At 40.5% G+C, this 24,424-nt stretch overlaps 1 protein-coding gene across 4 annotated transcripts in view; it reads right to left on the minus strand.

The window, feature by feature from the left end:
- Positions 1–787: 787 nt before the first annotated feature.
- Positions 788–24,424, minus strand: part of EFNA5 (ephrin A5) — a 281,276-nt gene continuing 257,639 nt past the window's right edge. For all 4 annotated transcript variants that reach the window (XM_064176306.1, XM_064176304.1, XM_064176305.1 and 1 more), the window contains 3 exons: positions 10,130–10,195; positions 9,641–9,721; positions 788–4,989 (listed from right to left, as the gene is read on the minus strand). In XM_064176306.1, the coding sequence (XP_064032376.1) occupies positions 4,868–4,989; positions 9,641–9,721; positions 10,130–10,195 (269 nt within the window). In that variant the 3' untranslated portion in view covers positions 788–4,867. The remainder of the gene's footprint in view (positions 4,990–9,640; positions 9,722–10,129; positions 10,196–24,424) is intronic.

Here is a 24,424-nt window from a genome sequence, read left to right on the forward strand (position 1 = left end):
CCTAAATTCTCAGGTTAAACCTATTATATGATTAGTGAGCAGGCACTGGCAAAGACCACCATTTCAAACTTAAATACAAGTCAACCTTAATGCAGCCTTGTGCATTTTTAGAGGCACTACATCAGCCCCTGGGAACAGGGGTGAGGAAGGAATGAGGAATAAACACAGCCAGTCAAGAGGCATGCTTCCCCACTCTTTCTCTTTCCCTTCAGGAGGCACTCTTGCTCAAATTCTCCCATCCATAAGGCTCCACTGCTCACAGTCCTTTCCTTGTTATGAAAAACATGGCTGAGATTTCAAAATTACTTCCATCCCTATCTCTTGGTCAGTCTGAGGGGCATCTTGTGTACCGGGGTATCATGGGCAACTGCCCTGTTTGCATACCTCTGGAGCTGGTGCTCTTCCTCAAGAAGCAAGAGATAAACCATACAACCACTTGTTACATAAGGCAGTAAGGAGGACTGCTTGGAATCCCAGAGCAGGGCAAAAGTGATGATGTAATGCTGCAGCACTTGGTTGACATAGTTTCTCACTCTCCTAAGTATTTGGAAGAAGTATGAACACATAAAAAAAAATGTGGCCAGTAGAGCAGCCAGGCTTTAGATCAGCCATAATGACAGTAGTTACACCTTTAGACAGTAAGATGTGTCCTGCTGAATTCTAAAACTTCCCCACTAATACTCCTCATTGCTTTTCTGTTGCCCATAAACACCTAAGGTAGGTATACAAAGAGCCACCAAAACAAAGGTATAATTAAGTGGACAAAAATGTAGCCTAAGAGAACCAATTAAAATGATGAAAATCTTTAATTTTATTTAAGTATAATTGTACGGACATGTGTATATACAAATACAGATCTTATGGGGCATGGATTTTGGATTTTGGTTTCTGGGGGATTTTTTTGTGGTTTGGATTTTTGTTTGGTTGTTGGGGGGTCTTTTAAACATTTTCTTTTACGTTCATATAATGTAAGCATTTAAAAAACAGCACTCAGTGAATAAGTGCAAAGAAACTGCAAAGCAGGGCAGTACAAGCACAGGACCACACTGAGCTGGACTTTCATACCCAGATGCATACACAATGAGTGCCTTCAATAGGGTGTCAAGAGTAAGCATGGAAAGCAGATTTCGCAGACTCATGAGTAACCTCCGACATGCCAGCATCTATTAAACTGTACAGACAATGGCAGCAAGCCTATTGTAGGGAGATTTGTCTCACACTCGAAAAGCTTGAGGGTGAATGCATGGGAAAAACTCAGTGATGCCAGACCAGAAACAGATCTGCCCATTCACAACTCCAAATTAAAAAAGGTCGAGAGTGGGAGAGGAGGAAGGTCAGGAAGAGTAAAGAGAAATGCAGAGGGTTAAAGTGGTGATTACAAAATCTAAGTGTAATGAAAGAAGGGGAAGAGTTACACTCTAAGCCTCTGAAAGTAACAGGACCAGTGACAAGGCAGTGGATTAAGTTCAATCTTGAGGGTTGGGAGTGGGAATCAACAGGTACAAATACAACCATTTTCCTTCTACTGTTACATAGGAAAGGAAACAATCTACTAATCTACTTTTGGTACTTTCCAAATTTTTTTCTAGCTCTTTTGAAACCAAGTACATATACACATCACACATGACATTGGCAAGATCCTTTCTGGAGTAAACTATTCTTGGAAATAAAACCAGGAGGAAAACAGAAAGGAAAAAAAAAACCACAACAAAAAACAAACAAACAAACAAACAAACTAACTAACTAACTAACAGAAGAATTGGTTTATCCCCAAAACCTTTTCAGAAATAAAACATGATACAAAAGAGCAAAAAACTAACACAGAAACCACAGGCCTCCAACATCAGACTGTTAAACACTAAGAACAAAATACTGATCATCAAAGTCATCTTGTTTCAGGTCTTGACATTGTGAAGTCTTGCAACAGATGAATGATTTTCAAAGATGAGTCCTATATGCTGCAGTGTCACGGCCACTTGCCTCACAGTTCTCAGCCATGATCACACTTGATGCTTCAAAGCTGTCTTGTAATCAATGCGTGATTTTAATATCCTGAAAGTCTGTTGTTCTCACTTATAAAAGACATAAGAATCAAATGAATACTTTATTATCAAACACTATATACAACAGAGGTTGCTAATAATACAGAATTTAAAGAACATAGCTTGAAGTTTTACTTGTCTTTCCTTTGCCATCCAAGTAAGTACAGTACAAAACAAGATCCTAATCTAACACGAAATGTTACCTTGTCTATTAAAGGATACACAGTATCCACTAAACTGACTGATCCCTATTTTCCCTGCTTCACATTGCAATGCCCTTGGCGGCCAGGAGTGCAGGTCATCAAGGCAAGTAAGCTACCTAGTTTGAGGGATCATCAGTCCCTCTTGACTTGAGCTGGGGCAGAAAAGGAGCAGCAATCTCCTCAATTTGCACCAACAACTGCATTTAAAGCACTCAGAGATTTCAATGCAACACAAAGCCCACCAGCATTTATGTAGGTCTTAAATGTTAAACTGACAAGTGTCACGCTCCCAGTCTGCCGTGCCAGGTAGCACAGCGACCTGCCTTACAGCTGCACCACTTGTTCACTTGTACAGCTGCATGTTGTTCCTCATCTACACAGCTGGGTTATGTGATAAAACAAAATGATGAATTTCACCGAAGGTAAGGATAAACTTAAGTCTTGAACTCTTGACATCATTCAGAGACAAAGGATGAAAAATCAAGTCACCATTGCTTCATTAAATTGGTGCTACTGATATGACTGCCTGTAATTGATATGAATTACTTTAATATTTTTACCTATCATGCAATATTATCTGTACTGTGGTTAATAATCCATTTGATAAGGTGCATTTTGATTAAGCTTTTTAATTCCTACCTACAAGAAGGAATCACTCATTAGTGTGTACCGAGCACATTCACATTAAAAAGAGGAAAGTACCAGAGAGATTGTAATGAGTTCATGAGTTCCACCACTGTTAAGAATGCCTATCTTCATTGTGTGCACTTCACAGAAGGAAATCTCCTACATTCCTCCTGTATGCACAGGCCCTGCATTAATGACAATGTTGTACGAAATCAGGCAAGTTCAGATCATAGTTTAGCATGCATAAACTTTCCTTTACATCTTAAATTTACCTCCCTCTTTTCTCCTCTTTTGAATATTGGACTACTTCAACTTAAAAAGAAAAAAAGAAAAAGAAAAAAAAAAGCCCACAAAGTGCTGTCCATTAATGGTATAACTAAATCTTGATATGGCAGACTTTTTCCTCAGAATTAATACAGAAACCTCTTCTTTTGCTCCAATGTGCTCCATATTTTATAAAACTATCACAGTTTCTATTAGAAAAGCTTTGTTTCAGTCTTGGTCTGATTATCTTCACCAGTCTAAATTTCATGGCAGCCTAGCCAAATATTACCCCAAGGCTTGCACTTCCTGGCAAATCACTTTTAGCCAAGGCTTGGATTCCTTAAACAGGGTCACTCCTAATTCCATCAATCAAGACAGTCCCACTTCCTACTTGCATCAAGGGTTACCACTTCTCTCACGTGTTTAAATAGGACAACCATATATACTCACTCTCAGCATAAAGTATATCTAAATAACGTATTTTCTATTCTAGTGGATTGTTAAAAAAATATTTTATTAAGTCTTTGGGAGCCCATCTAGTTTACCTCTGGCTGATAAACACAATTCCTCTAATCTTCCAAATGTGCTGGAGGGGAAAAGATTAAAAATCAACACTTGAATTCATAATCCACACTTCCTTTTCTTTCTCCCCATGAAACAATGCTGCCAGACTGTCCTGGCTTCTTCTACATGTAGTTTATTCCCACGATTCAGGAACTTGCAGGAAAGACAGTCAAGAGCATACTGGAGATCCTGCACCCCATATATGTTTCCTCTGGCTACTGGTGTCCTCTCTTAGTATGTATGAACACTCAGAGCAGCATCCAAGGCTATCAGCTACTAAGTCAGAGCTGGGGAAGGTCACTTTATTCTCAAAAGTGCCTCTGCATTTCAAGAAAAAAATTGTAGCACCACGGTAATTTGTTTTAAAATAAAATAATCCGGTGTGCATTATCCCCTTAGAACGAAATAACAGAGGCACTCACACCCCCAGTGAAGTTTCCTAAATCTGACCTTGCCTGCTGTGTGCTGACATTCCTAAATAGTAACTTCTTCCTCTCACCAAAAACAGCGTTTCTGCTAATAAGCACAAATTTTACTGTCAAAGATGTGTCAAGATAGTCCTATAAGAAACAATATTCTTCTCTTTCAGAAGCCTGTTCATTTAGAAACTCCTGGAGGAAATGGTGGTGTATTATATCTGTTCATAATATTTCCCCTCCAGTCCTGACATGGTGACACAATGTCTTGCACAATCATCTTACAGTGCTCAATGAGAAGGTATAAATATTATATTGGAGAGAAATACTCTCTCAGACTTTCACTCACTTCTCTTATTCTTCACTGACTGCATTTGCCACTATTCTTTCTTGTCCACATATGGATAACACAGTGAGCTAACAGAGGTGACTTCTTAAAGGAGAATGCAGAGGAGAGTAAGAATCACTAGTGTCACTATTATAGTTTGGCATTTTCATTTGGAGTCCTTTTATTTATACAGATGGGTTAAGAAAGTCACAGAGTAGGTAGGGATGGGTGCTGAAGCTAGTTATCCCCTTCAAATTTTTGCTGAGTTCAGGCTAAAAGGGAGAAGAAAAGGGAAAAGGGAAAAATAACAATTTGACATCTGCAAAAACAATAAAGTCCCTTTCCTGGGATGAGCAGTTAGGTGGATCTTTGATGTTCCAAGACCCTGATATTTTCTGCGACAGGTTGCTGGAGCATACTGTGCTATAATATCAAAAGCATTGCCAGTAGGAACAATATAGTTGCCAAAAGCCGGCTGGGTATCCTTAGTGTCTGTGCCGCATTCTCACCACGGGATGGCTCGGCTGACTCGTGCACGGTATCATCTGTTCAAACAGAAAAAAACATTCCAATGAGATTTTGCATCCTTAATAAACTCTCACTGGGCTGACAACTATAAGTAGATTTCTGTGCCGTGATGAAACAGGGCAATGAACCTTGCGCTGTCATTGACTTTCACAAGCGTGTAATACCTCATTATGTAACCAGCTTGGGGCCAAATCCTGCATTTCTTACTGGCAAAACTCCCACTGAAGACCAGGGAAGCAGAAAGTAAGTCTGATTTCAGCAGACTGAGGAATGAAAGAGTACTCTTCCAATAAAATATTGTAGCTCTAGCTTTGGATGGCTCATTAGATAGCAATGTCAACAGAGAGGCAGCTAAATAAAACCACCTGATTTTCAAAAGGGCTTGAAGAGTTGCACGTGCTCGGAATTAATTTCACAGTTTATCCCCTTACTGAGTTACAGATTTTGGCTCCTGAATTTGAAATGACAGCATACAAGCCCAAAGCATGTACTCCAGTTCCATGTGTACAAAATTCCACTGAAGATTACCAGATCTTGGCACAAGCAGGGGATGTAAGACCAGTCTCCCTTTCTTGAAATAGAATTTTAAAGGCTCACATATGACAATACTACATTTTACAGAACACATACCCAATCTGGAAAATTTCACAGGTATGGGCTACTTTTTATGCTACCATAAAATACAAATTTACATACATGTTTCTAAAGTTAATGAAAAAGGAATTATCCATCTGAGTTGGAAAACATGCATATACATCAGCAGCAAAAAAAAAAAAAAAGAAGTAGCAAATACTAAATTTATAATACCTAGGAAAGCTCTCTTAGTTTTTGTAAACTAAAGTTCAGTCTTAATGCCACTACGGTGTGGTATTTTTCTCTGCAAGGCACTCCACATGAAAGCTATTTAATTTGGCTATTTTAAAGGTAATCTTATTGAGGTTTGCCATAATAAGTCAGCTCTGGGTTTGAATTTTCTTACTACTAAATGAATGGAAATAAGCTAAACTTTTCAATGAAGTGTGAAGTGGCCTGATAAAGGCATTCATGTGTTGTTATATAGTGTCTAATTTTCCAGGAGAATTAGGAGAATTGTAATAAGTTTTCCCCACTTTATGACAGATGTCCACTTACTTATGATATATTTGTCTCATAGCTCCCATCTCAACAAACTGTATTTTCAGGGTTACATGGGAGTGAGAGCTGGGCAATTCCAATTAAAAGTACTAAGGGAAGGCAGAGTCAGGAAACTGAGATCCTGCTTTGACATGTTACTTATCTTTAGCTAGAAATTAGTTCCCTCCTCTTCACACCCATATATAGGAGGTAGGGTCTGATGCATAATTTATTTTAATAGGCTTCTTATAAAATCATAGAACGGTCCAGGCTGGAAGGGACCTCTAGGGGTCACCTAGTCCAGTCCCCCTACAATCAGCAGGGGCATCCCCTCTAGACTAGGACACCCAGGGCCCTGTCATTTTTGACTCCAGTTCAGTCACACAGCAAGATGCACAATAAACTGGATTAGCAATTTATCATGTGTTTGTTTGTTTGTTTGTTTTCTGGTACCACAGACACTAAATCTTAAGGCTTATCAACAGGTCTTCAAAGCTGCTCATGGCAAAAATACAAAATGCAAGCACTGGTCAACTGTAAATATATTCACATTTGTAAGAAAGAAAGTCCCACTGATGTCAGTGGCAAAAAGTAGTTGGAATTATTTTAGTTACAGCTCCTCACCATGTATGGCAGGGACAGCCTCCTAAGCATGTTGGCCCTGAAGACTGCTTCAATATTTTCCTTCCAGAATTATTCCAGATAAAGCTAAAAATGTCAGTGAATGCTGGGTCTTGAAAAGTCCTCTTTCTAGTACTGTCAGCAAAACCTGTTTCATATTTCACTTGAGTTACACTCATACACTGATGACATTGCAATGACAATACAGTACTTCACAAGAACATCTTCTGAATTAAATTATGCCATCCAGAGGGACCTTGACAGGCTGCAGAGGTGGGCACAAGCCAACCTCATGAGGTTTAACAAGACCAAGTGCAAGGTCCTGCATCTGAGTCAAGGCAATTCCAAGCACAAATCCAGGCTGGGCACTGAGTGGCTGGAGAGCAGCCCTAAGGAGAGGCACTTGGGGGTTCTGGTGGATGAGGAGCTCAACAGGAGCCAGCAGTGTGCACTTGCAGCCCAGAAAGCCAAGCAGAGCCTGGGCTGCAGCAGAAGTGTGGCCAGCAGGGCCAGGGAGGGGATTCTCCCCCTCTGTTGTGCTCTGCTGAGAACCCACCTGGTCATTCTGTGGTGCCATTTTACAAAGCTCTTCCTTCACAGAAGAACTTATTTTCATGTAATATTAAGGAAGTTCTTAAGGAAATCACCTACATTTTCAGTTGATGCATTCCTAAGGTTTCTGCACTCATATCTTAGAGCACATAATTCACCTGTGTTTCTCAAAATCACTTGCCAAACTTGATTTTGCAGGTGACATTGTAACGCTGCCACAGTCTTTAATCTTGGGGGAAATGTTTTGCTTTATTTTAAATACTGAAGGCAAATTAAAAGAGGACAACATTTCTAAGGAAAATATGGAAGGTCATTGCTAAAGACTGAGAATATAATTAGTAATTAGAAAAAGACATACTTGAACAACCAGGAAGTTTACCAATCACATAGCTTTACATCTAAAGCTTCAGATATCTGTTTTTTCATATATGCAAAACTGTATGTTTTGTTTAAGTACTTTTTATTTTTAAGGAGGAAGGAGGGGAGTACAGGAATATGGTCAACTATTTTCATCAATTTTGAAACAAGTGTGACCTCTATAGACCAGTTTCCTACAAATTCCTGAACAATACCAGTGAGGTTGAAAGGGTGACATCAAAAATATCACACAAATTTTGATTTTTAAAAGAAAGGTAGTAATTTGCTTAACATGACCCTTCTGCCTTCCAACTTGTCAGTCTGCTCTGGAAGAAGACAGTGGCAGTCTGGGGGGAGCACAGAAGCAGAGGATCCAAGTCAAAGGCAGGTAAATTAGTACACAACATAGATCGCATGCACCACGATCCGCCAAGACAGCAGCAGAACTAAAAGCCTAATAACAGAAAAGTGTGACAGCATTTGGCAAACCTGGCAATGACTGATTATCTAGTGGTGACTGGTGTGAATAAAGCAAATATAAAACAATGTTGAGGCTGGGTATTTTTTGGTACTGAAATCAGTAATTAAAGCTTTTGTTTCCTCCTGATAACAAAACAGTACTTAAGCTCTTTTTATGATTTTAATTTTCTCATTTCTCTTCTGCTTTCTAACAATATGCTTTTGTGATGGTGCTTGTTAGATTTAACCATTCAATGTGACGTTAGCAGCGCTGTTACAAAAATAATTGCTCAACAAGTTCACTCAAATCAAGCATTTCTTATTTGGATGATTTCCTTTGCAAACCAGTCAAAAAAGAGGCGGAGGAAATCTTCCTAATCTGTTCTTCATGGCATGTACTAAATGATGTGCATGTGTGCATTTTTTTTCAGGTATAGGTTTTTTTACTTACCGATATATTGCAACTACTGAAGCTTGAACAACAGTATGTAGGTACACATAAACAAGCAGCACCATTACTGCAAATACTTTTCTTACATTTCCATCTCATTTTCATGTCATGAGCCATCCCATTGAAGTTGGGACTGAAGTTGGTGGGATTACTCACATCCCTAGCAATAAACATGCTTCTAGCTATCATAAACCTTGGCCATACAAACAATGCACATGCACTTTTCATATGGAGATACAGGAGTTTGATTGAAGGTGAAGGTCAATGTAGCCTCGCCCATGGCAGATGTAGGACTTTATTACAGCTGGCATTATTTTTAAGGCAGTGTTTTCCAACAGCAACAAAAGAGGACAGAAAAGCCACCCCAAAACATAACTTCGCTTCAGTAAAAACAGGATAGGAATCTATATATTTATCAGACTGTGTGTGTGACTGTCTGCACATATGTAGGGCCAAATATATATAATTTTAAAGAATTAATTTCTGCCCAGGGAGGTGGTGGAGGCACCGTCCCAGGGGGTCTTCAAGAAAAGACTGGATGAGGCACTTAGTGCCATGGTCTAGTTGATTGGATAGGGCAGGGTGATAGGTTGGACTGGATGATCTTGGAGGTCTCTTCCAACCTGGTTGATTCTATGATTCTATGATTTCAACACTAACTCTGTCAGTTGGATGCCTGTGTCATGTACAAGTACTAAAAAGTAGTGGTTCTGGGTTTTTTGAAAGTCTTTTGAAACTGCTTAATAAATAAAGTGTGTCCACCGACTCTTATTTCTGAAACTTTGGGCCCAGTTAGTAAACAGAGTATTCTACTAAGATGCTGGGTCTCTGCCTAGGATATCCCAGTGACTTCACAGTACCACTGCAAATTTTACTCTGGCATACACCTTATTTTCATTAACCACGTCACCCAAGAAACAAATAAAGAAACATTTTTTTCTCCCTGCATTAATCAAGGATATAAAGAGTATACCACAAGCAGTATTAGCCCTGCCAGCAATGAGCACAAGCAGAGCAGCTGTACCATGCAAAGCATGCAGAAAGAAGAGGGAAAAAAGTACTGAAGCACCAGAGGGATACACACATTTGTTAAGACATTCTCTAAGCATACTAACCTGCTGGTTCTAATGAATTTTCTACTTTGTCGTTAACATCGAAAACACGATCATGAACACCTATAGTTTTCATACAGCTGTCTATAATAAAAATAGAGATAACAGCCAAACATGTTAGTGAGACACATTTAAACTCCCCACTTTCTTTTTATTTTCCCTCTTTTTTTTTTCTGCCTGTTTGCTATAAATAATTAAGCATATTTATATATTAACGTCTACAGCACTCCTCCAAGTGCCAGTATATTCTTTCACTCATACAATAGTTTAAGGAAGAGCAAGTTAGCAACTTAGCAACTGCTTTGTAATTAAAACAATGCTTTATGAAAAATGGTAAGAAAATACAATGAAAACCAAAACACAAATATTGCTGTACGGAACAGATACACAAAACCTAACAGTAAAAACCCAATATTCACTGCTGTTTACTAGATCACACAGTAGAGCATGTGGTACAAAGCCACCCTCAAAAGCTTAATCTGAAGAACTTACTTGCTGGTCGCACGAAGACCTTAAGCTTTAGACAGGATCTCCTTCCATTATCTTGGATTGCAGAAGCTATAAATGGGGAAGAAGAAAAGACAAGTGGAAAAGAGTGAAAATGAAAATATTTTTTTGTGATAAAATAAAATAAAATATCCTTTATCTTCCCTTTGTCTGAAGTGCTTGACACTTTTCAGTCTCTGCATGTAAGAAGTTCAAGTGCACAAAGTAGCATGATTACATAAAGGCAGGGAATGAACTGCAGATTTTATTTCAATCCTTTCTTTCATTATTTTACATGGAAGAAGCGAAGTACACTGTATTTTCAAGATTTCATTATCTCCTTTCTCTTTTCCACACCTTTCTCTCAAGAGGTTGTTTAGTATGGTTTCTGCTGTAGTGCAGGTGTCTAACCTAGAAAATTATGCTTCAGAAAAATTAAGTTCACTTAGAAAAAAGATAGTCCTGAAATAGGCTTTAGCAATCCAGAAAGAGATGACAAAGCAAAACTACACTTATGGTAGAAATGCTAATATTAGAACTATGTATAGTCCTACAAAAGTAGAAATAACACACCATTAAATTCTACAGTCAAGTCAGCCTCCATATGCTCCAAAACATCTCCCTTTGTTGAGAAAGTATTTATTTTCCTTCAGCCAAAATATGATTCATGTAACTAATAAACTGAAACAATCTTGTTCCTTCTTTTAACCCTCCCTGAGAATTTCCTGTTCAAAATATTTCAAGGGTACTTACTCTAAAACTGCTGAAGAAAAAAAAAAACCAAAACCAAAAACAAATGATAAATGGAAAAGATATTATCTAGCATTAGCACAAAAGATCATACACATAAGACTAGTCTAAGTACTTACTTATTTCCCCAAGAACAAGTGCTGCTGAGAAAATTTCCTTTCTAGAACTGCTTTCCTCAAAATACATGATGATAGGGAAATAAAGCTGCCTGTCACCACAGCCTGGACTGCCTTAAGTATTGTCTGCCAATCTGAACGCATAGGTAACTTTCATCAATGTCTGCAGTTTTGTAGTTATACATTGACCTGCAGCTTATTATGCATGCTGGCAAGCAACTTGACTTAGGAATGCTGACTTTTAATTTCTGAAAGACCATTCTGCATTTTTTTTTTTGGGTTTCTTCTTTGGGCCTTGCAAAAAAACCTCAAAAGCTATAGCTGAAAAATATTACCTTGTCCTAGATACTCCAAATTCCTCTCTTTCTCTTCTCACTCCGTGGTTTGAATGGGAGGAGAAAGGCACAAAACCCTGTTTCACCACTCCTTGCCCTGCAGGCTTGAAGGGAGGCAGCAAAGGGTCCTTACTGCACGTGTAAATGCCCACACTGAAATCAGGCTGGTGATTGGCTGTGCTTTTGCACCTTGTATAAATGGTGAATGGACACTTTGTCTAGAAAAGGGGATAAATAGAGCAAAGGTTCCTGCTTTGAGGTTCCCACCTTGATAGCTCCCATCTGGAGAGTCCCCTGCCACTATGAAGGACAAGTTCCCGCCGTGACTGGACCATCCCCACTTTCGGAGAGCTCCTACCTTTCTACAGCTCAAGATTTTTATCCCATCCTTGTTTTGGACATCTCTCCCCACTCTGTTGCACCCTTTGTGCAAGCCGGCAGACTTAGCGAGCCTTTGAGAGAGAAAACTGGCAGCACCTGGGCCACCCTCTCTCAGACCCATCGGTAGCCAACTTCCTGGCTGCCTTCCAGACTGGGGACCCTAGCAGTTTTTGGCTCTCCCCTGCCGTTGTGAGGGCAGCATCATCCCATGACCATCCCACTTGGGAAGAAGCGCTCAACACATTTCCCAGTTTGGCGGCTCTGTGACTCATCCTGGACTTCTGTGGCATGGATCTCTGTTATTGAATATTGCCTGCAACGTCAGAAGGCTGCTCCTGCAGAAGAAATCAGCAAGGGATCACAGCAGAGGGCCTAGCTCACATCCGTGAGGAAGCTTTTCCCTTAATCTTCTGCTCAGCCTAACTGATAGTGGCATAAAGCTGTGTTTATGGCTTAGCTTTTTCCATTTCCTGACTTCCCAAATATCCATATTTATCTATAATATCCTTTTCTAAGGTATTCCAAATCGAACTGAGTCTGCTAATAAACTAGACTAAATTTTGTATATAGTTTTGGGGGTGGAGTTCCAGGAAAATAAAATAATTCTACTTTTTTATATTTCCTGACTTGGCCACATTAATTCCCTGCCTCCAAGACATACCTGAAGCAACATAAAGTCATTTTTATTTTATTGCATAGTCTCCTTCACCATTCAAAAAGCTCTGCAGTAGGGCAGAACAAGCTGCCTTTTGCAGCAAATGGCAACTGTCATAAACTGTCTGGATTTACAAAACGTGACTGGGCTGGCAAGACATTTGTGTTTTGTCACTGTTCCATCCATTTTTATTCATTCTGTCCCTGTTTGTGACAAATACTGGATTTTTTTTATACACAGACCTATGAATGCACATTCTTTGTCTTCACCCTAAGCTCACACTTTATTATTATTTATTTTCACATAACTTGAAATAAACTTCCTTAGCCTTTGACGACATTTTCAAGGCAGGTGGAAGAACTTACCAAAAAATAGTAAATTCAGTACAAACACAAAAAAAAAAAGGAAGCAAAGAGTCCAATACAGCTAATGCTGCAGTTCTGCACCTGTTGGGAAATACTTGAAATATTGTTTCCCTCATTTAATCAAAAGTGTGAATAAATGATGCTCCCCCTTTTCAAAATGACAAGCAGTTAAGAAGTGTTAACAGCTGGCTTTGCTATAGGCTCTTACTAAATTAAAGGCAGAAAAACTCCCTCCGCTGACATTTACAGTAAGTGGTGTGCTATTTAGGGCACAATATTTGCACTCCGTGGTTATAGTCAGGAAATTGTGTCCTTTCTGTGGCCCTCACTGAATACACACAACTGTCTAAATGCTTTGCTCCAGTGAAACATGCAGTTGTAAACTTCTCACGAGATAAGCATCTTATAGTAACTATGGCATTACTAGCATAAAGGTGGAAATAACAGTTCCAAAATTAGCCAAAACGGAGTCCCTACAGTAATTTTACCACTAATAGATTTTTCCTGCTCAGAAACTATATCAGAAGTGCAACATGACACAAATTTATCTAAAGGCAAGTTTTAGTTTTGGTGCTTACATGCTGCTTTTTTTGTCCAGAAAATAAGGACCTTTTGTGCTCACTACTATTTATTAGGATAGGTAATTAGCTAGAAAAGATAAAATTTTAGCTAAGATTCTATTTGGAAAACCAGAAAACAGTAACACTTTGTACATAAATGGTTTCTACACATGCAGAATATTTCCACACACTTAAAAGCAAGCAACAGCCAGTGATTGGCCATTTCTTTGGAAGAAAAATACAAAGATCTCTTCACAATGTCCTCAAATGGGTTTGCAGCTATAGATGACATCATGAACTGTAGTCCTGTTGTAACTATAGCAGTTGCACTTGAATCATTATCCCAGAAATCAACGCAGTTTTTAGCAATAAGTATGAAAATGTGCTTTATTTTTTTCCCCTTCAGTGAAGTTATGCTCTGTACCCCCTCCTACAATCGATGTTTTACTCCTTCAGAAGGAACAATAGTGAATAAAAATAAAAATCCAGTTGGCCTTTTTGAGAAATGAAAACCCATTTGCCTAGCTTGCATGACTGCAGTCTATTTTTTTCTTCCTTTCTTCTTATGCCTCCCTTTCCCTTCTTCTTTTCATCTTAAAAGGATAAAGTAAACAAAACAAAACAAAAAACCACAAACATGTCAGTTGCAGTTTTTGCCTTAAGACTACATGTATCACCCACAGGGAAGAGTCAGGGTGGCTCCTATCATCTGTTCTGCTCTTACACACACTGCAATAAATGTTCCAACATTGTTCTGTCCTCTGTGTTTATTCTGCAGTACTTTCACCAGTACCCCATGAAAAAATCACAGAATCACAGAATTAACCAGGCTGGAAAAGACCTCTGAGGTCATCGAGTCCAACTTATCACCTAACCTTTCTAATTAACTAAACCATGGCACTAAGTGCCTCATTCAGCCTTCTCCTGAACACCTCCAGGGATGGTGACTCCACCACCTCCCCAGGCAGCCCATTCCAATGCCAATCACTCTTTCAGTGAAGAGTTTCTTTCTATTGTCCAGCCCAAACCTGCCCTGGTGCAGCTTGAGACTGTGTCCTCTTGTTCTGTCACTGGGTGCCTGGGAGAAAAGACCGACCCCCGCCTGGCTACAACCTCCTCTCAGGTAGTTGTAGAGGGCAGTAAAGTTGTAGAGAGAGTAAGGTCACCCCTGCGCCTGCACCTCCTCTTCTCCAGGCTGAATAACCCCAGCTCCTTCTCTGATCCCCCACTGGCTCCTTCACTGACTACCCTCCGGTCAGGCAGCTGCAGGCAGCAATGAGCTCTGCCCTGAGCCTCCTCTGCTGCAGGCTGCACACCCCCAGCTCCCTCAGCCTCTCCTCACAGGGCTGTGCTCCAGGCCCCTCACCAGCCTTGCTGCCCTTCTCTGGACACATTCAAGCACCTCAACATCTTTCTTAAATTGAGTGGCCCAGAACTGGACACAGCACTCATGGTGTGGCCTGACCAACACTGAGTACAGGGGCAGAATGACTTTCCTATTCCTGCTGGGTACACTATTCCTGACACAGATCAGGATGACACTGGCCTTCTTGGCCGCCTGGGCACACTGCTGGCTCACGTTCAGTCAGCTGCCGACCAGTACTCCCAGGTGCCTCTCTGCCTGGCTGCTCTCCAGACACTCTGTCCCCAGCCTGCAGCCTACATGTTGAATAAGATGTCCAGGATATGATGGGTACAGCCAGGATTTTCCCCCCCCCTTTCTTCAGCAACGAGCTCAACATATTTTTTCTCTGAATATTATGCACATCATACATCATTTGCTGTGTAACACAAAAGGCCAAGAGTCCTCATTAAATCTGGATTGTTGGTGAGTTAATGCCTTAAAGCTTGAACTCAGGATAAAGTTTGAAGAACTGTTCTATGTGAAAGGAGCTTTAATAACGAACTCCTGTTGAAGAGGACAAAACTCCAATTTAGGGTGACATGGTTGACAGCACTTCACAGCTACAAAGGAATATCAAATTACCAAAGCAACATAGTAGAAAGGATAAATGGCCCATGTTAACATTTGTGAATAATAAATACCAAATACACTTTTCTGGATCAGAAGTAATGATGCAGCTAGGACCTAACAAAAGCTGAGGCTCACATGAAAAATCCTGGGACCATCTTGAACAAAAAAAAAAACTCAAATCAAATTGATTTCAACTGGAAAAACTTCAGTATTGAATTCAATACCCAAGGTTAGGAAGCAGAAAAGTGTTAAGCAGAACAAAGTTCAGTGACTTTAAGGTGGTTTACTTTCCAGGAACTGTGGGCTTCCAATGCAGCAGAGCCTGCTCCCTGACACACTCTTGCACACTTGTAAGACGGAGACAACAGGACAAAGAGAACTGCTCTTCATCAACCCAGATCTGTTAAAGTTGCTTCCCAAGTAAACTATTGTCGTTGTTGCTGCAATCCACTGAAATTAACTATAAGAAAAGTTGTCCTATCTAGGTGGTGCAAAGAGAATTTTTGTTTTCTTTTCTGCACAAAATCGGGTTAGCCCCTAAGGCTTTTTTCTATTTACCTATTTTAAAGGTGATACTAGCTGTAAAAGAGAGGCCAGTTCTGAAAGCAGGATGCCTCTGATGTTAATGGAACCTGTCCCAGGCAACACTTTCCATTTCAAAAGACAGAATTCCCAACGGAAAAAAAGGGCAATTGAAACCTTGCCGCACAAAAAACAAAAAACTTTGGAGAAAAGATCTCTTGTAAGGAGCAAAAGATGTTATACCCTCTTTTTTCCCTATGAATGATATTAGAAAGAAAAGGCCTGACTGTTTTTTTGTGTGTTGGGAAGAATCACAAAGGAAAAAAGAGGACTCTTCCATCTTCCTAGTTCCTATTGTCATTACAATTTTTATGATACTTCTCTCCTTCCTTGCCCTACCTCACCTTTATTAGCAATTTCATGACAATCTCTTGGGTGTTTCTTTAGAAAAAATGTATATTACACTTCATGACTACCCAAAGATTTGTGGCTAGAAGAAACTGCACACTAAAATCCCTCTGAAATCCCAAGTTATGTTATTATAGGAATAAGTGGCTTTTTTTTTTTTTTTAATAGGGTAATTACAGTATTCAGAAGAAATTAAAGTCATGACCTCTTCATTCTAGAGAATTCCATCTCCATTATTTTAACTAGGAAAAAAAACCCCAAAACATTCCATGAAGTGTGCACACACGACCAAATCCAAGCTGGATCTAAAAACACCCCACAAAGACAAAATAGAGGAGAAAATGTCTTTTTGCTGCACCACTTCTGGTTACCATTTTTATACACTGTAAGAAAAAGAGTGAGGTAAACTGTTCTCTCCTCCTCTAGAGCCAAGCCATAAATATTTCAGTAATTGCAAACTATATTTAAATATTAGGAAAAAAGAATCATCTCCCTTCATTTCACAGCTAAGCAGCTCTTTCCTAGAAAACACGTGGTACACTATTAATATATTAGATGCATAACAGGTTAGATCCAGCAGAGCTATTTGGAAGGAAGTCACAGACTGGGAATAAAATGAACACGGACAGAAAACAGTGTGCATTTACTTCTCCAATACTTTTGTGGTTGAATTTACTGTGATTATTCCCCAAAACCTCTATGAGGAGTCATCAAGATATCCCACACAATTTATGAAGTATGGTAATTAAAAAAAAATCAAAAAGCAGAGGGTATTGAAATTTCCAGATTTACTTGGTTACCAGAACCTGCTAATCATGGTAAAAGATGTAATTAAGTATTCTCTTCCTTGAGATTAGCAGCAGTTTTGGTGGCAGCTATCTGAGGCTCAGTTTCTAATGCAAGAGCAAGTTACTAAGACAATGCATATAGTGCCACAAGCATCCTAGAATCAGAATCACAGAATCAGTCAGTTTGGAAGAGACCTCCAAGATCATCCACTCCAACCTAGCACCCAGCCCTAGCCAGTCAACCAGACCATGGCATTAAGTGTCCCAGCCAGGCTTTGCTTCAACACCTTCAGGGACGGTGCCTCCACCACCTCCCTGGGCAGCCCATTCCAATGCCAATCACTCTCTGCCAACAACTTCCTCCTAATATCAAGCCTAGACCTCCCCCACCACAACTTGAGACTGTGTCCCCTTGTTCCGTTGCTGGTTGCCTGGCAGAAGAGACCAACCCCACCTGGCTACAGCCTCCCTTCAGGTAGTTGTAGACAGCAATGAGGTCACCCCTGAGCCTCCTCTTCTGCAGGCTGCACAACCACAGCTCCCTCAGCCTCTCCTCACAGGGCTGTGCTCCAGGCCTTTCACCAGCCTCATCACCCTTCTCTGGACATGCTCCAGCACCTCAATGTCTCTCTTGAGTTGAGGAGCCAAGAACTGGACACAGCACTCAAGGTGTGGCCTGACCAGAGCTGAGTACAGGGGCAGAACAACCTCCCTTGTCCTACTGCTCACACTGGTCCTGATACAGGACATGTGATCAGTAGCTTCTTCTGTTTGCCTCCTCATCCATTCTTAACTCCTGAATTGCATCTCTGAATCTTTTCCTAAAACACAACAAAAATACATTTAGTATTCAGCACAGTGCACTACAGGCTCCATCAGACAGCAAAACAGGAACCATTCAATGCTCCATTTATCTAAATCACTCAGACACCAATGGGCCCAGCTCAAGTGCAGGCTACGTCTGAACAAGGGAAGGGAATCCCAGCAATAAAGGCCTGCCAGGATCCCTTTTTGATCCTTTCAAAGTGGAGAAAGTGACTAGCTTGTGTAAATACAGTTTTTTAGAGAATTCAGAGAAAGTCCAGGGGGATGGACTCTACTCTCAAGGGGCTGAACAAAATATAAGAGATGTGTTTATCCCATTCCATTGGTCTAAAGAATCCTACATAGCTTGAAGCACAGCTTGTTCTAGTCCTTTCTTGCTTGGTTTTCCTCCATCTTTCTGCCTGGCCTTACTTGTTTCTCTGTACATCAGTACACTGATTATGTTATGGTGAGAACACTGACTGAGATTGAGGAAGAGATAACACTGTGCTAGCTGGCAACAGCCTCTTGGCTTTGTCCATGGTGGGGTATCCTGGGCTTTGTCCATGGGGGGTAGCTGGGCTATTGTCTAGTTGTATATGTATACATGTATTTTTATACATTTATTATCTTTTATATTTAGCCTACTTTTGTAAGTAAAAATTTCATTTTACTTACAAATTCTGAGTAGTGTGATTAATTTACTCTCTGGGGAGTAAACTCCAAATCCTGAGTGGTGTAAAATCACCACAGCTGGGGACCAGCAGCTTGTGGGTAGGCTACTGATGTGGCATGCACCACTGCTGGCAGGTCTACATGGGATGTCAATGTGCCAGTGGTCATTTGTCAGGACTGCCCCGCACAAAAGAAGCCCCTGGGGTGGTTATTGTGTGATAAAAAAAGAAGCAGTGAGTGGGTACCACCCGGCAACACCAGGTTAGGAGATGCTCTCTTAGGGAGCAAACAGGCTGAACAAACAGGCCACACCAGTTTACACATAAGGGTACAGAAAGCCTGTTAACTTCCATGCTGAGGAAACTCATGGAGCAAATCATCCTGAATACCATCACACACTACATGCAGGACAACCAACTGACCATGTCTGGTCAGCAGGAATTTATGAAAGGCATGTCTGCCTCACTAACATGATCTCATTCTAAAACATGGCCACCTGCTTAGTGGATGAGGGAAAGGCTGCAGATGTTGTCTGTCTGGACTTTGACACCATTTCCCACAGCATTCTCGTGGAGAAACTGAAAGGGCATGTGTTTTACTAGGTGAAAAACTGTCTGGATGGTCCAAAGAGTGGTAGTGCATGGAGTTAAATCCAGTTGCCAGCCAATCACAATCCTCAGGGCTCAGTACTGGGACCAATCCTGTTTAATATCTTTATCAAAGTTCTGGATGAGGGAATCAAGTTCACCCTTAGTAAGTGTGCAGATGACACCATGCTGGGTGGAAGTGTGGATCTGCTTGAGTGTAGGGAGGCTCTGTAGAGCGATCTAGGAAGACCAGATTGATGGACTGAGGTCAGCTATGTGAATTTCAGTAAGGCCAAATGTTGCCTTCAGTTTTGGGCTTGTCGCTACAGGAGGGATGTAGAAGTACTACAGCATGTTCAAACGAAGGCAACAAGGCTGGTGAAGGATCTAGGGAACAGGTCTTACAAGGACCACCTGAGAGAACTCAGGTTGGTTAGTCTGGAGAAGAGGAGGCTCTCTACGACTACCTGAAAGGAGGCTGTACAGAGATGGTGTTTGGTCTATTCAACCAAGTAAGAAGTGACAGGACAAGAGCAAATGGCCTCAAGCTGCACCAAGGGAAGTTTATATTGGTTATTAGGAAGAATTTCTTTGCTGAAAGGGTTATCAGGCATTGTAAAATCTTGCCCAGGAAAACAGCGGAGCCCCCATCCCTGGAGGTATTTAAGAGTATAGAATCAGTGTTTAGAGATGTGATACAGTCAAGGACCAGTCAGTGGAAGGCTTACGATTGGACACAATGATCTTAAAGGTCTTTTCCCATCTAAGCAACTCTGTGATTCTGTGACAGTACCTATGTTTTAGAAAGGAGGGGCACTGGTAAAGGACCTTTCTTTTCTTACATAATCCCAACCATATTTCCTCACAGCCCTAATCTAATGTGCTGGTGATAGTCTGTAGAGAATAATTCTCTTACTGCTTTGTATTTCAAATTCAGTCACTGTCCCTGGAGGTGCTCAAGAAAAGCCTGGATGAGTCACTTAGTGCCATGGTCTACTTGACTGGATAGGGCTTGGTGCTAGGTTGGACTGGATGATCTTGGAGGTCTCTTCCAACCTGGCTGATTCTATGATTCTATACCAGCTGACTCTGAGTGCTCTCTAAAGCATTATGTTGCAATGGTCATGATACATTGTGATGAGGCTCTTCTAACCACTGTGTTTGAGAACTGTGCTGAATGTTTTTTCCTGCTTTCTGCTAAGAACTTGCAGAGATCTGACAAATCATACCAAGATCACTCAGTTCATTGCAAACCTACTACTACCAGCGCCTGCTATGTGTTACAGAAATTCTGGCACCAAGAGCTTCCCGACCATAAGCTCTGAACAGAAGTGTTGGTTCAGCCTGAGGAAACACTAGAAATTAATTTTGAACTTAAAGCTAGTACTCTAAATTGAGATGCCACGTAAACATAGCTGAGTAAACACCTAAATACTACCTGATCAAAAGTCACCTAGAGAAATAATATGAAGAGAGAACCTGCAAGAATCCCATATACAGGACACTGGAGGTCTCTTCCAACCTGGTTGATTCTATGATTCTATGATTCCATGTTGTAAATCAGAAACTCCCATTTATACAGTCCTTCCACTTTCTTAGTCCTTCAAGTTATAGACAATCTACTCAGGAGGAAATATTTATAGCTGTGATTTGCCTGTACCCCCTTCATACATGACACCATGCCTATTAGTCAAATCCAATATACAGGTAACATCTCACAAGCTGCAAATCACAATACCAACGACCTGAACTGCTTTAGCATCCAGTGTCCTATGTTATCTATAGAGCTTCAGAAAGTTTTATTTTTAAGAACAGTCATCAGCTTCTTTTTTTGTAAAGAAATGAGTATGTATGAGAGCATTAAAAATGCAGCTTTCCTTTATGCTTGCCACTGGCAATATTTCTCAATTTGTGCAAGTCAAAAGGAAAAATATCCTATTAGTTTTTGAAGAGCTGAGCCTTTCCCCTGTAGGTTTTCACGTGATTTACCATACAATACAAATGTATGCAAATTAGCCAGGTAAATTCAGAATTAGTTATTAGTATTCTTCTCACAGTTTAGATTTAAAAAAGAAAAAAAAACCACAAATTTGCATCAATTGTACAACTGCAAGAGACAGATAGAATTTAATGAATCAATAAAACTCTCCTTGTGTACATACAAGGAAGACCCACATCTAAAGACAACAAATCATTAAGCAAAAAAAAGAAGCAAACCCGAGAGGATTTACTGATAATTTTCTCCTAATTAAAAAATTTAAAGTAGATAGATACAGGCCATATGGAAATCCCAGATTTCACCAATACTTCATACTCATTACAAAGTATCTTTATCTGTCTGCTCTTTTATCCTAACATATCTGCAAGTTGTTGTGGCATTGTTGTTTTTTTTTTGTTTGGTTTGGTTTGGTTTTATTTTTAGTTGTTGTGTTTTCATTTGCCTGTTTGTTTGGTTGGGTTTTGTGGTAGCATAAATGTGACTCCATTCTGAGAAAATAAAAGTACTGATTGTCAACAACTTGCTCATTTTTTTAGACCTAATTATGAAGTACACTTCCAGAGTAAATTGTGATGAGAATTTTTTGTACCTTTTCATAGAAATATAGAATCAGCCAGGTTGGAAGAGACCTCCATAATCATCCAGCCAACCTAGCACCCAGCCCTAGCCAATCAACTAGACCATGGCACTAAGTGCCTCATCCAAGTTTTCCTTGAACACCTCCAGGGATGATGACTCCACCACCTCCCTGGGCAGCCCATTCCAATGCCAATCACTCACCCTGGCAACAACTTCCTCCTAACATCCAGCCTAGACCTCCCCTGCCACAACTTGAGACTGTGTCCCCTTCTTCTGTTGCTGGTTGCCTGGCAGAAGAGACCAACCCCCACCTGGTGTGCAGGCTGCACACCCCCAGCTCCCTCAGCCTCTCCTCAAAGGGCTGTGCTCCAGGCCCCTCACCAGCTTTATTGCCCTTCTCAACACATTCCAATAGCTCAACATTTCTCTTGAATTGAGGAGCCCAGAACTGGACACAGGACCCAATGTGAGGCCTGACCAGTGCTGAGTACAGGGGAAGAATAACCTCCCTTGTCCTACTGGCCACACTGCTCCTGATGCAGGCCAGGATGCCATTTGCTCTCTTTGCTGCCTGGGCACACTGCCAGCTCATCTTCAGCTACTACCCACCAGTACCCCCAGATCCCTTTCTTCCTGACCTCTCTCCAGCCACTCTATGCCCAGCCTGTCCCCAGCTTTGCACTGTTTAAAACCACTGGATTATTACAGCCTCCCTCAAAAATGACTATTTCTCATGTGCCCTAAAAATTGCCTGGTAAATGTAAATGATTTCCCAGACAAATGCTATTTTAGTGAGAGTTCTTTGAACATAGTAGTACATAGTTAGTTTGTATACTAGCACTTCATGTTGAATTAACTGTCCTGTTGCAACTACTTGGTCAGGAAGAATATAATTTTGCTTGCAGTTTCTAACCCACTGAATTTTAGAGATCTGGTTGAAGGCTGCATGGATTAGAAGTTGGTTTCATATCAGTCATACAAAACAAAGCATATTTGGGCTCTTCTCTGAGGCAACTTATGACAAGAAAGCGCGGCCTGAATTTGTACCATGGGAGGTTTAGGTTGGATGTTTGGAAGCACTTTCTGATGTAAAGAGTAATTAGACACTGGAATGGACTGCCCAGTGAGGTGGTGGAGTCGCCATCCCTGGAGGAAAGATTGGATGTGGCTCTTAATGACAGGGTGCCATCGTCCAGTTGATTGGATAGGGCTGGGTGATAAGTTGGACTGGATGATCTTGGAGATCTCTTCCAACCTGGTGGATTCTATGATTCTATGGTCTAGTTGATGTGGTGGTGTTAGGCTGGACTTGATGATCTCAGAGGTTTATTCCAGCCTCAATAATTCTGTGATACTGCATATGGTAAGAGATGTAAACCATGGAGTTCTACTTTAATTAATCCACTTGTCCAGTATGCTATCTCAACATGATCTAGTCCTGTTAAGTCTTTCAGGAAGGTATCTTATCTGCTCTAGGGGGTGATGTAATGACTTGACTTCTCTGTTGTTGTCCTAGGCAGTGTACCAAGACAGATGTTTTTAATGTAGAACATCAAAGCATCCTGAAGCTGAGTCCTTCACAGTGCTGGACATCTACAGAATTTAGCAGCAGCTGAAGGCTCATATGAGGCAGACAGCATCACCTTGAATCCAGTCCAAAAATTTATTACAGCCATACTGTTACCATCTGTCCTCCCAAGTTGCTGAAGTCCACTCAAGTTCAGGAAAACACAAAATCACCTCAATGCAAGTCAACCTGTACCTCTCACAACTTCAAAATAACAAAGCATATATTTCAGCCACAGAAAAAACCAACCCTGCCTGAGCTGTTCCTGTGAACCAAGCCTTGAACCAACATGAGAACCAAGGTCAGCTGTTTTTTGCAAATACTTTTTTGTTGTTGTTCTTGTTCATGAAAGTAAGACCAGTTATTTCTTCATGAACCAGGACAAAGCTTTCATCTAACTGTAGTCTGACCCATCCAGAGAATCAGTCTTGCCTCTGTGGTGTTTATTCTCATTAAAAAAAAAACAAACCCAAAACAAAGATCAGTTGGAAAGAAATAAAAGGCATATTCTACTCTGAGGGACTTCTAGCTGCACATAAGCTCCTGTGAAACTTAAGGATGTATAGATGAAGAAGAGATCATACAGTTGCTCACACATGAAATATTTAAGCCTTTCTCTCATGTAAGGTTTCTCTTTCATAAATGCAAACTGGATTATGGGCTAACATTTCTGCACTAGCACAATATAAATGACTGATGTTATACCTTTCTAGTGCAACAAACCAACACCTACAAGAATGAAATAAAAACTTCAGATCTCATTACGGTTTTCAGTGGCATTAACAAAACCAAATACAGTTATCATACGACATTAGTAGGACTGTATTAGTGTAAATTGCTAATAAAACAGGTTCATACTATCAAACAGAGCATTTAAGAGAAAAATATATCCTCCTCATACTTTCCATTAGCACTTTTGTACTTTGATTTTCCCTTGCTATCACTAGAAATAAGCAAGCTTTCTGTTTTGCCAATTTCTGCCTCCAAGAACAAGACTCCAAAAGCAAGTTCTTTGAAGGGCCACTATAGGCTTGTAAGCATTAGCCTTTTCTTTTTGATCTTTAAAGCAACATTTTCATCCCCATGGAATCTGTGTTCATTGTATCATGTCACTAAATCTCATATACTTTAATGGACTTCATATTATCCACGTCTAGCATTGCCACAGCTGACACTGTAATTAAAGCAGAGGGAAGCTATCATTGAAATATTTAGACACATTTCTAGCTTCCAAT

Source organism: Pogoniulus pusillus, chromosome Z (genome assembly GCF_015220805.1).
Source record: "Pogoniulus pusillus isolate bPogPus1 chromosome Z, bPogPus1.pri, whole genome shotgun sequence".
Taxonomy (NCBI): domain Eukaryota; kingdom Metazoa; phylum Chordata; class Aves; order Piciformes; family Lybiidae; genus Pogoniulus; species Pogoniulus pusillus.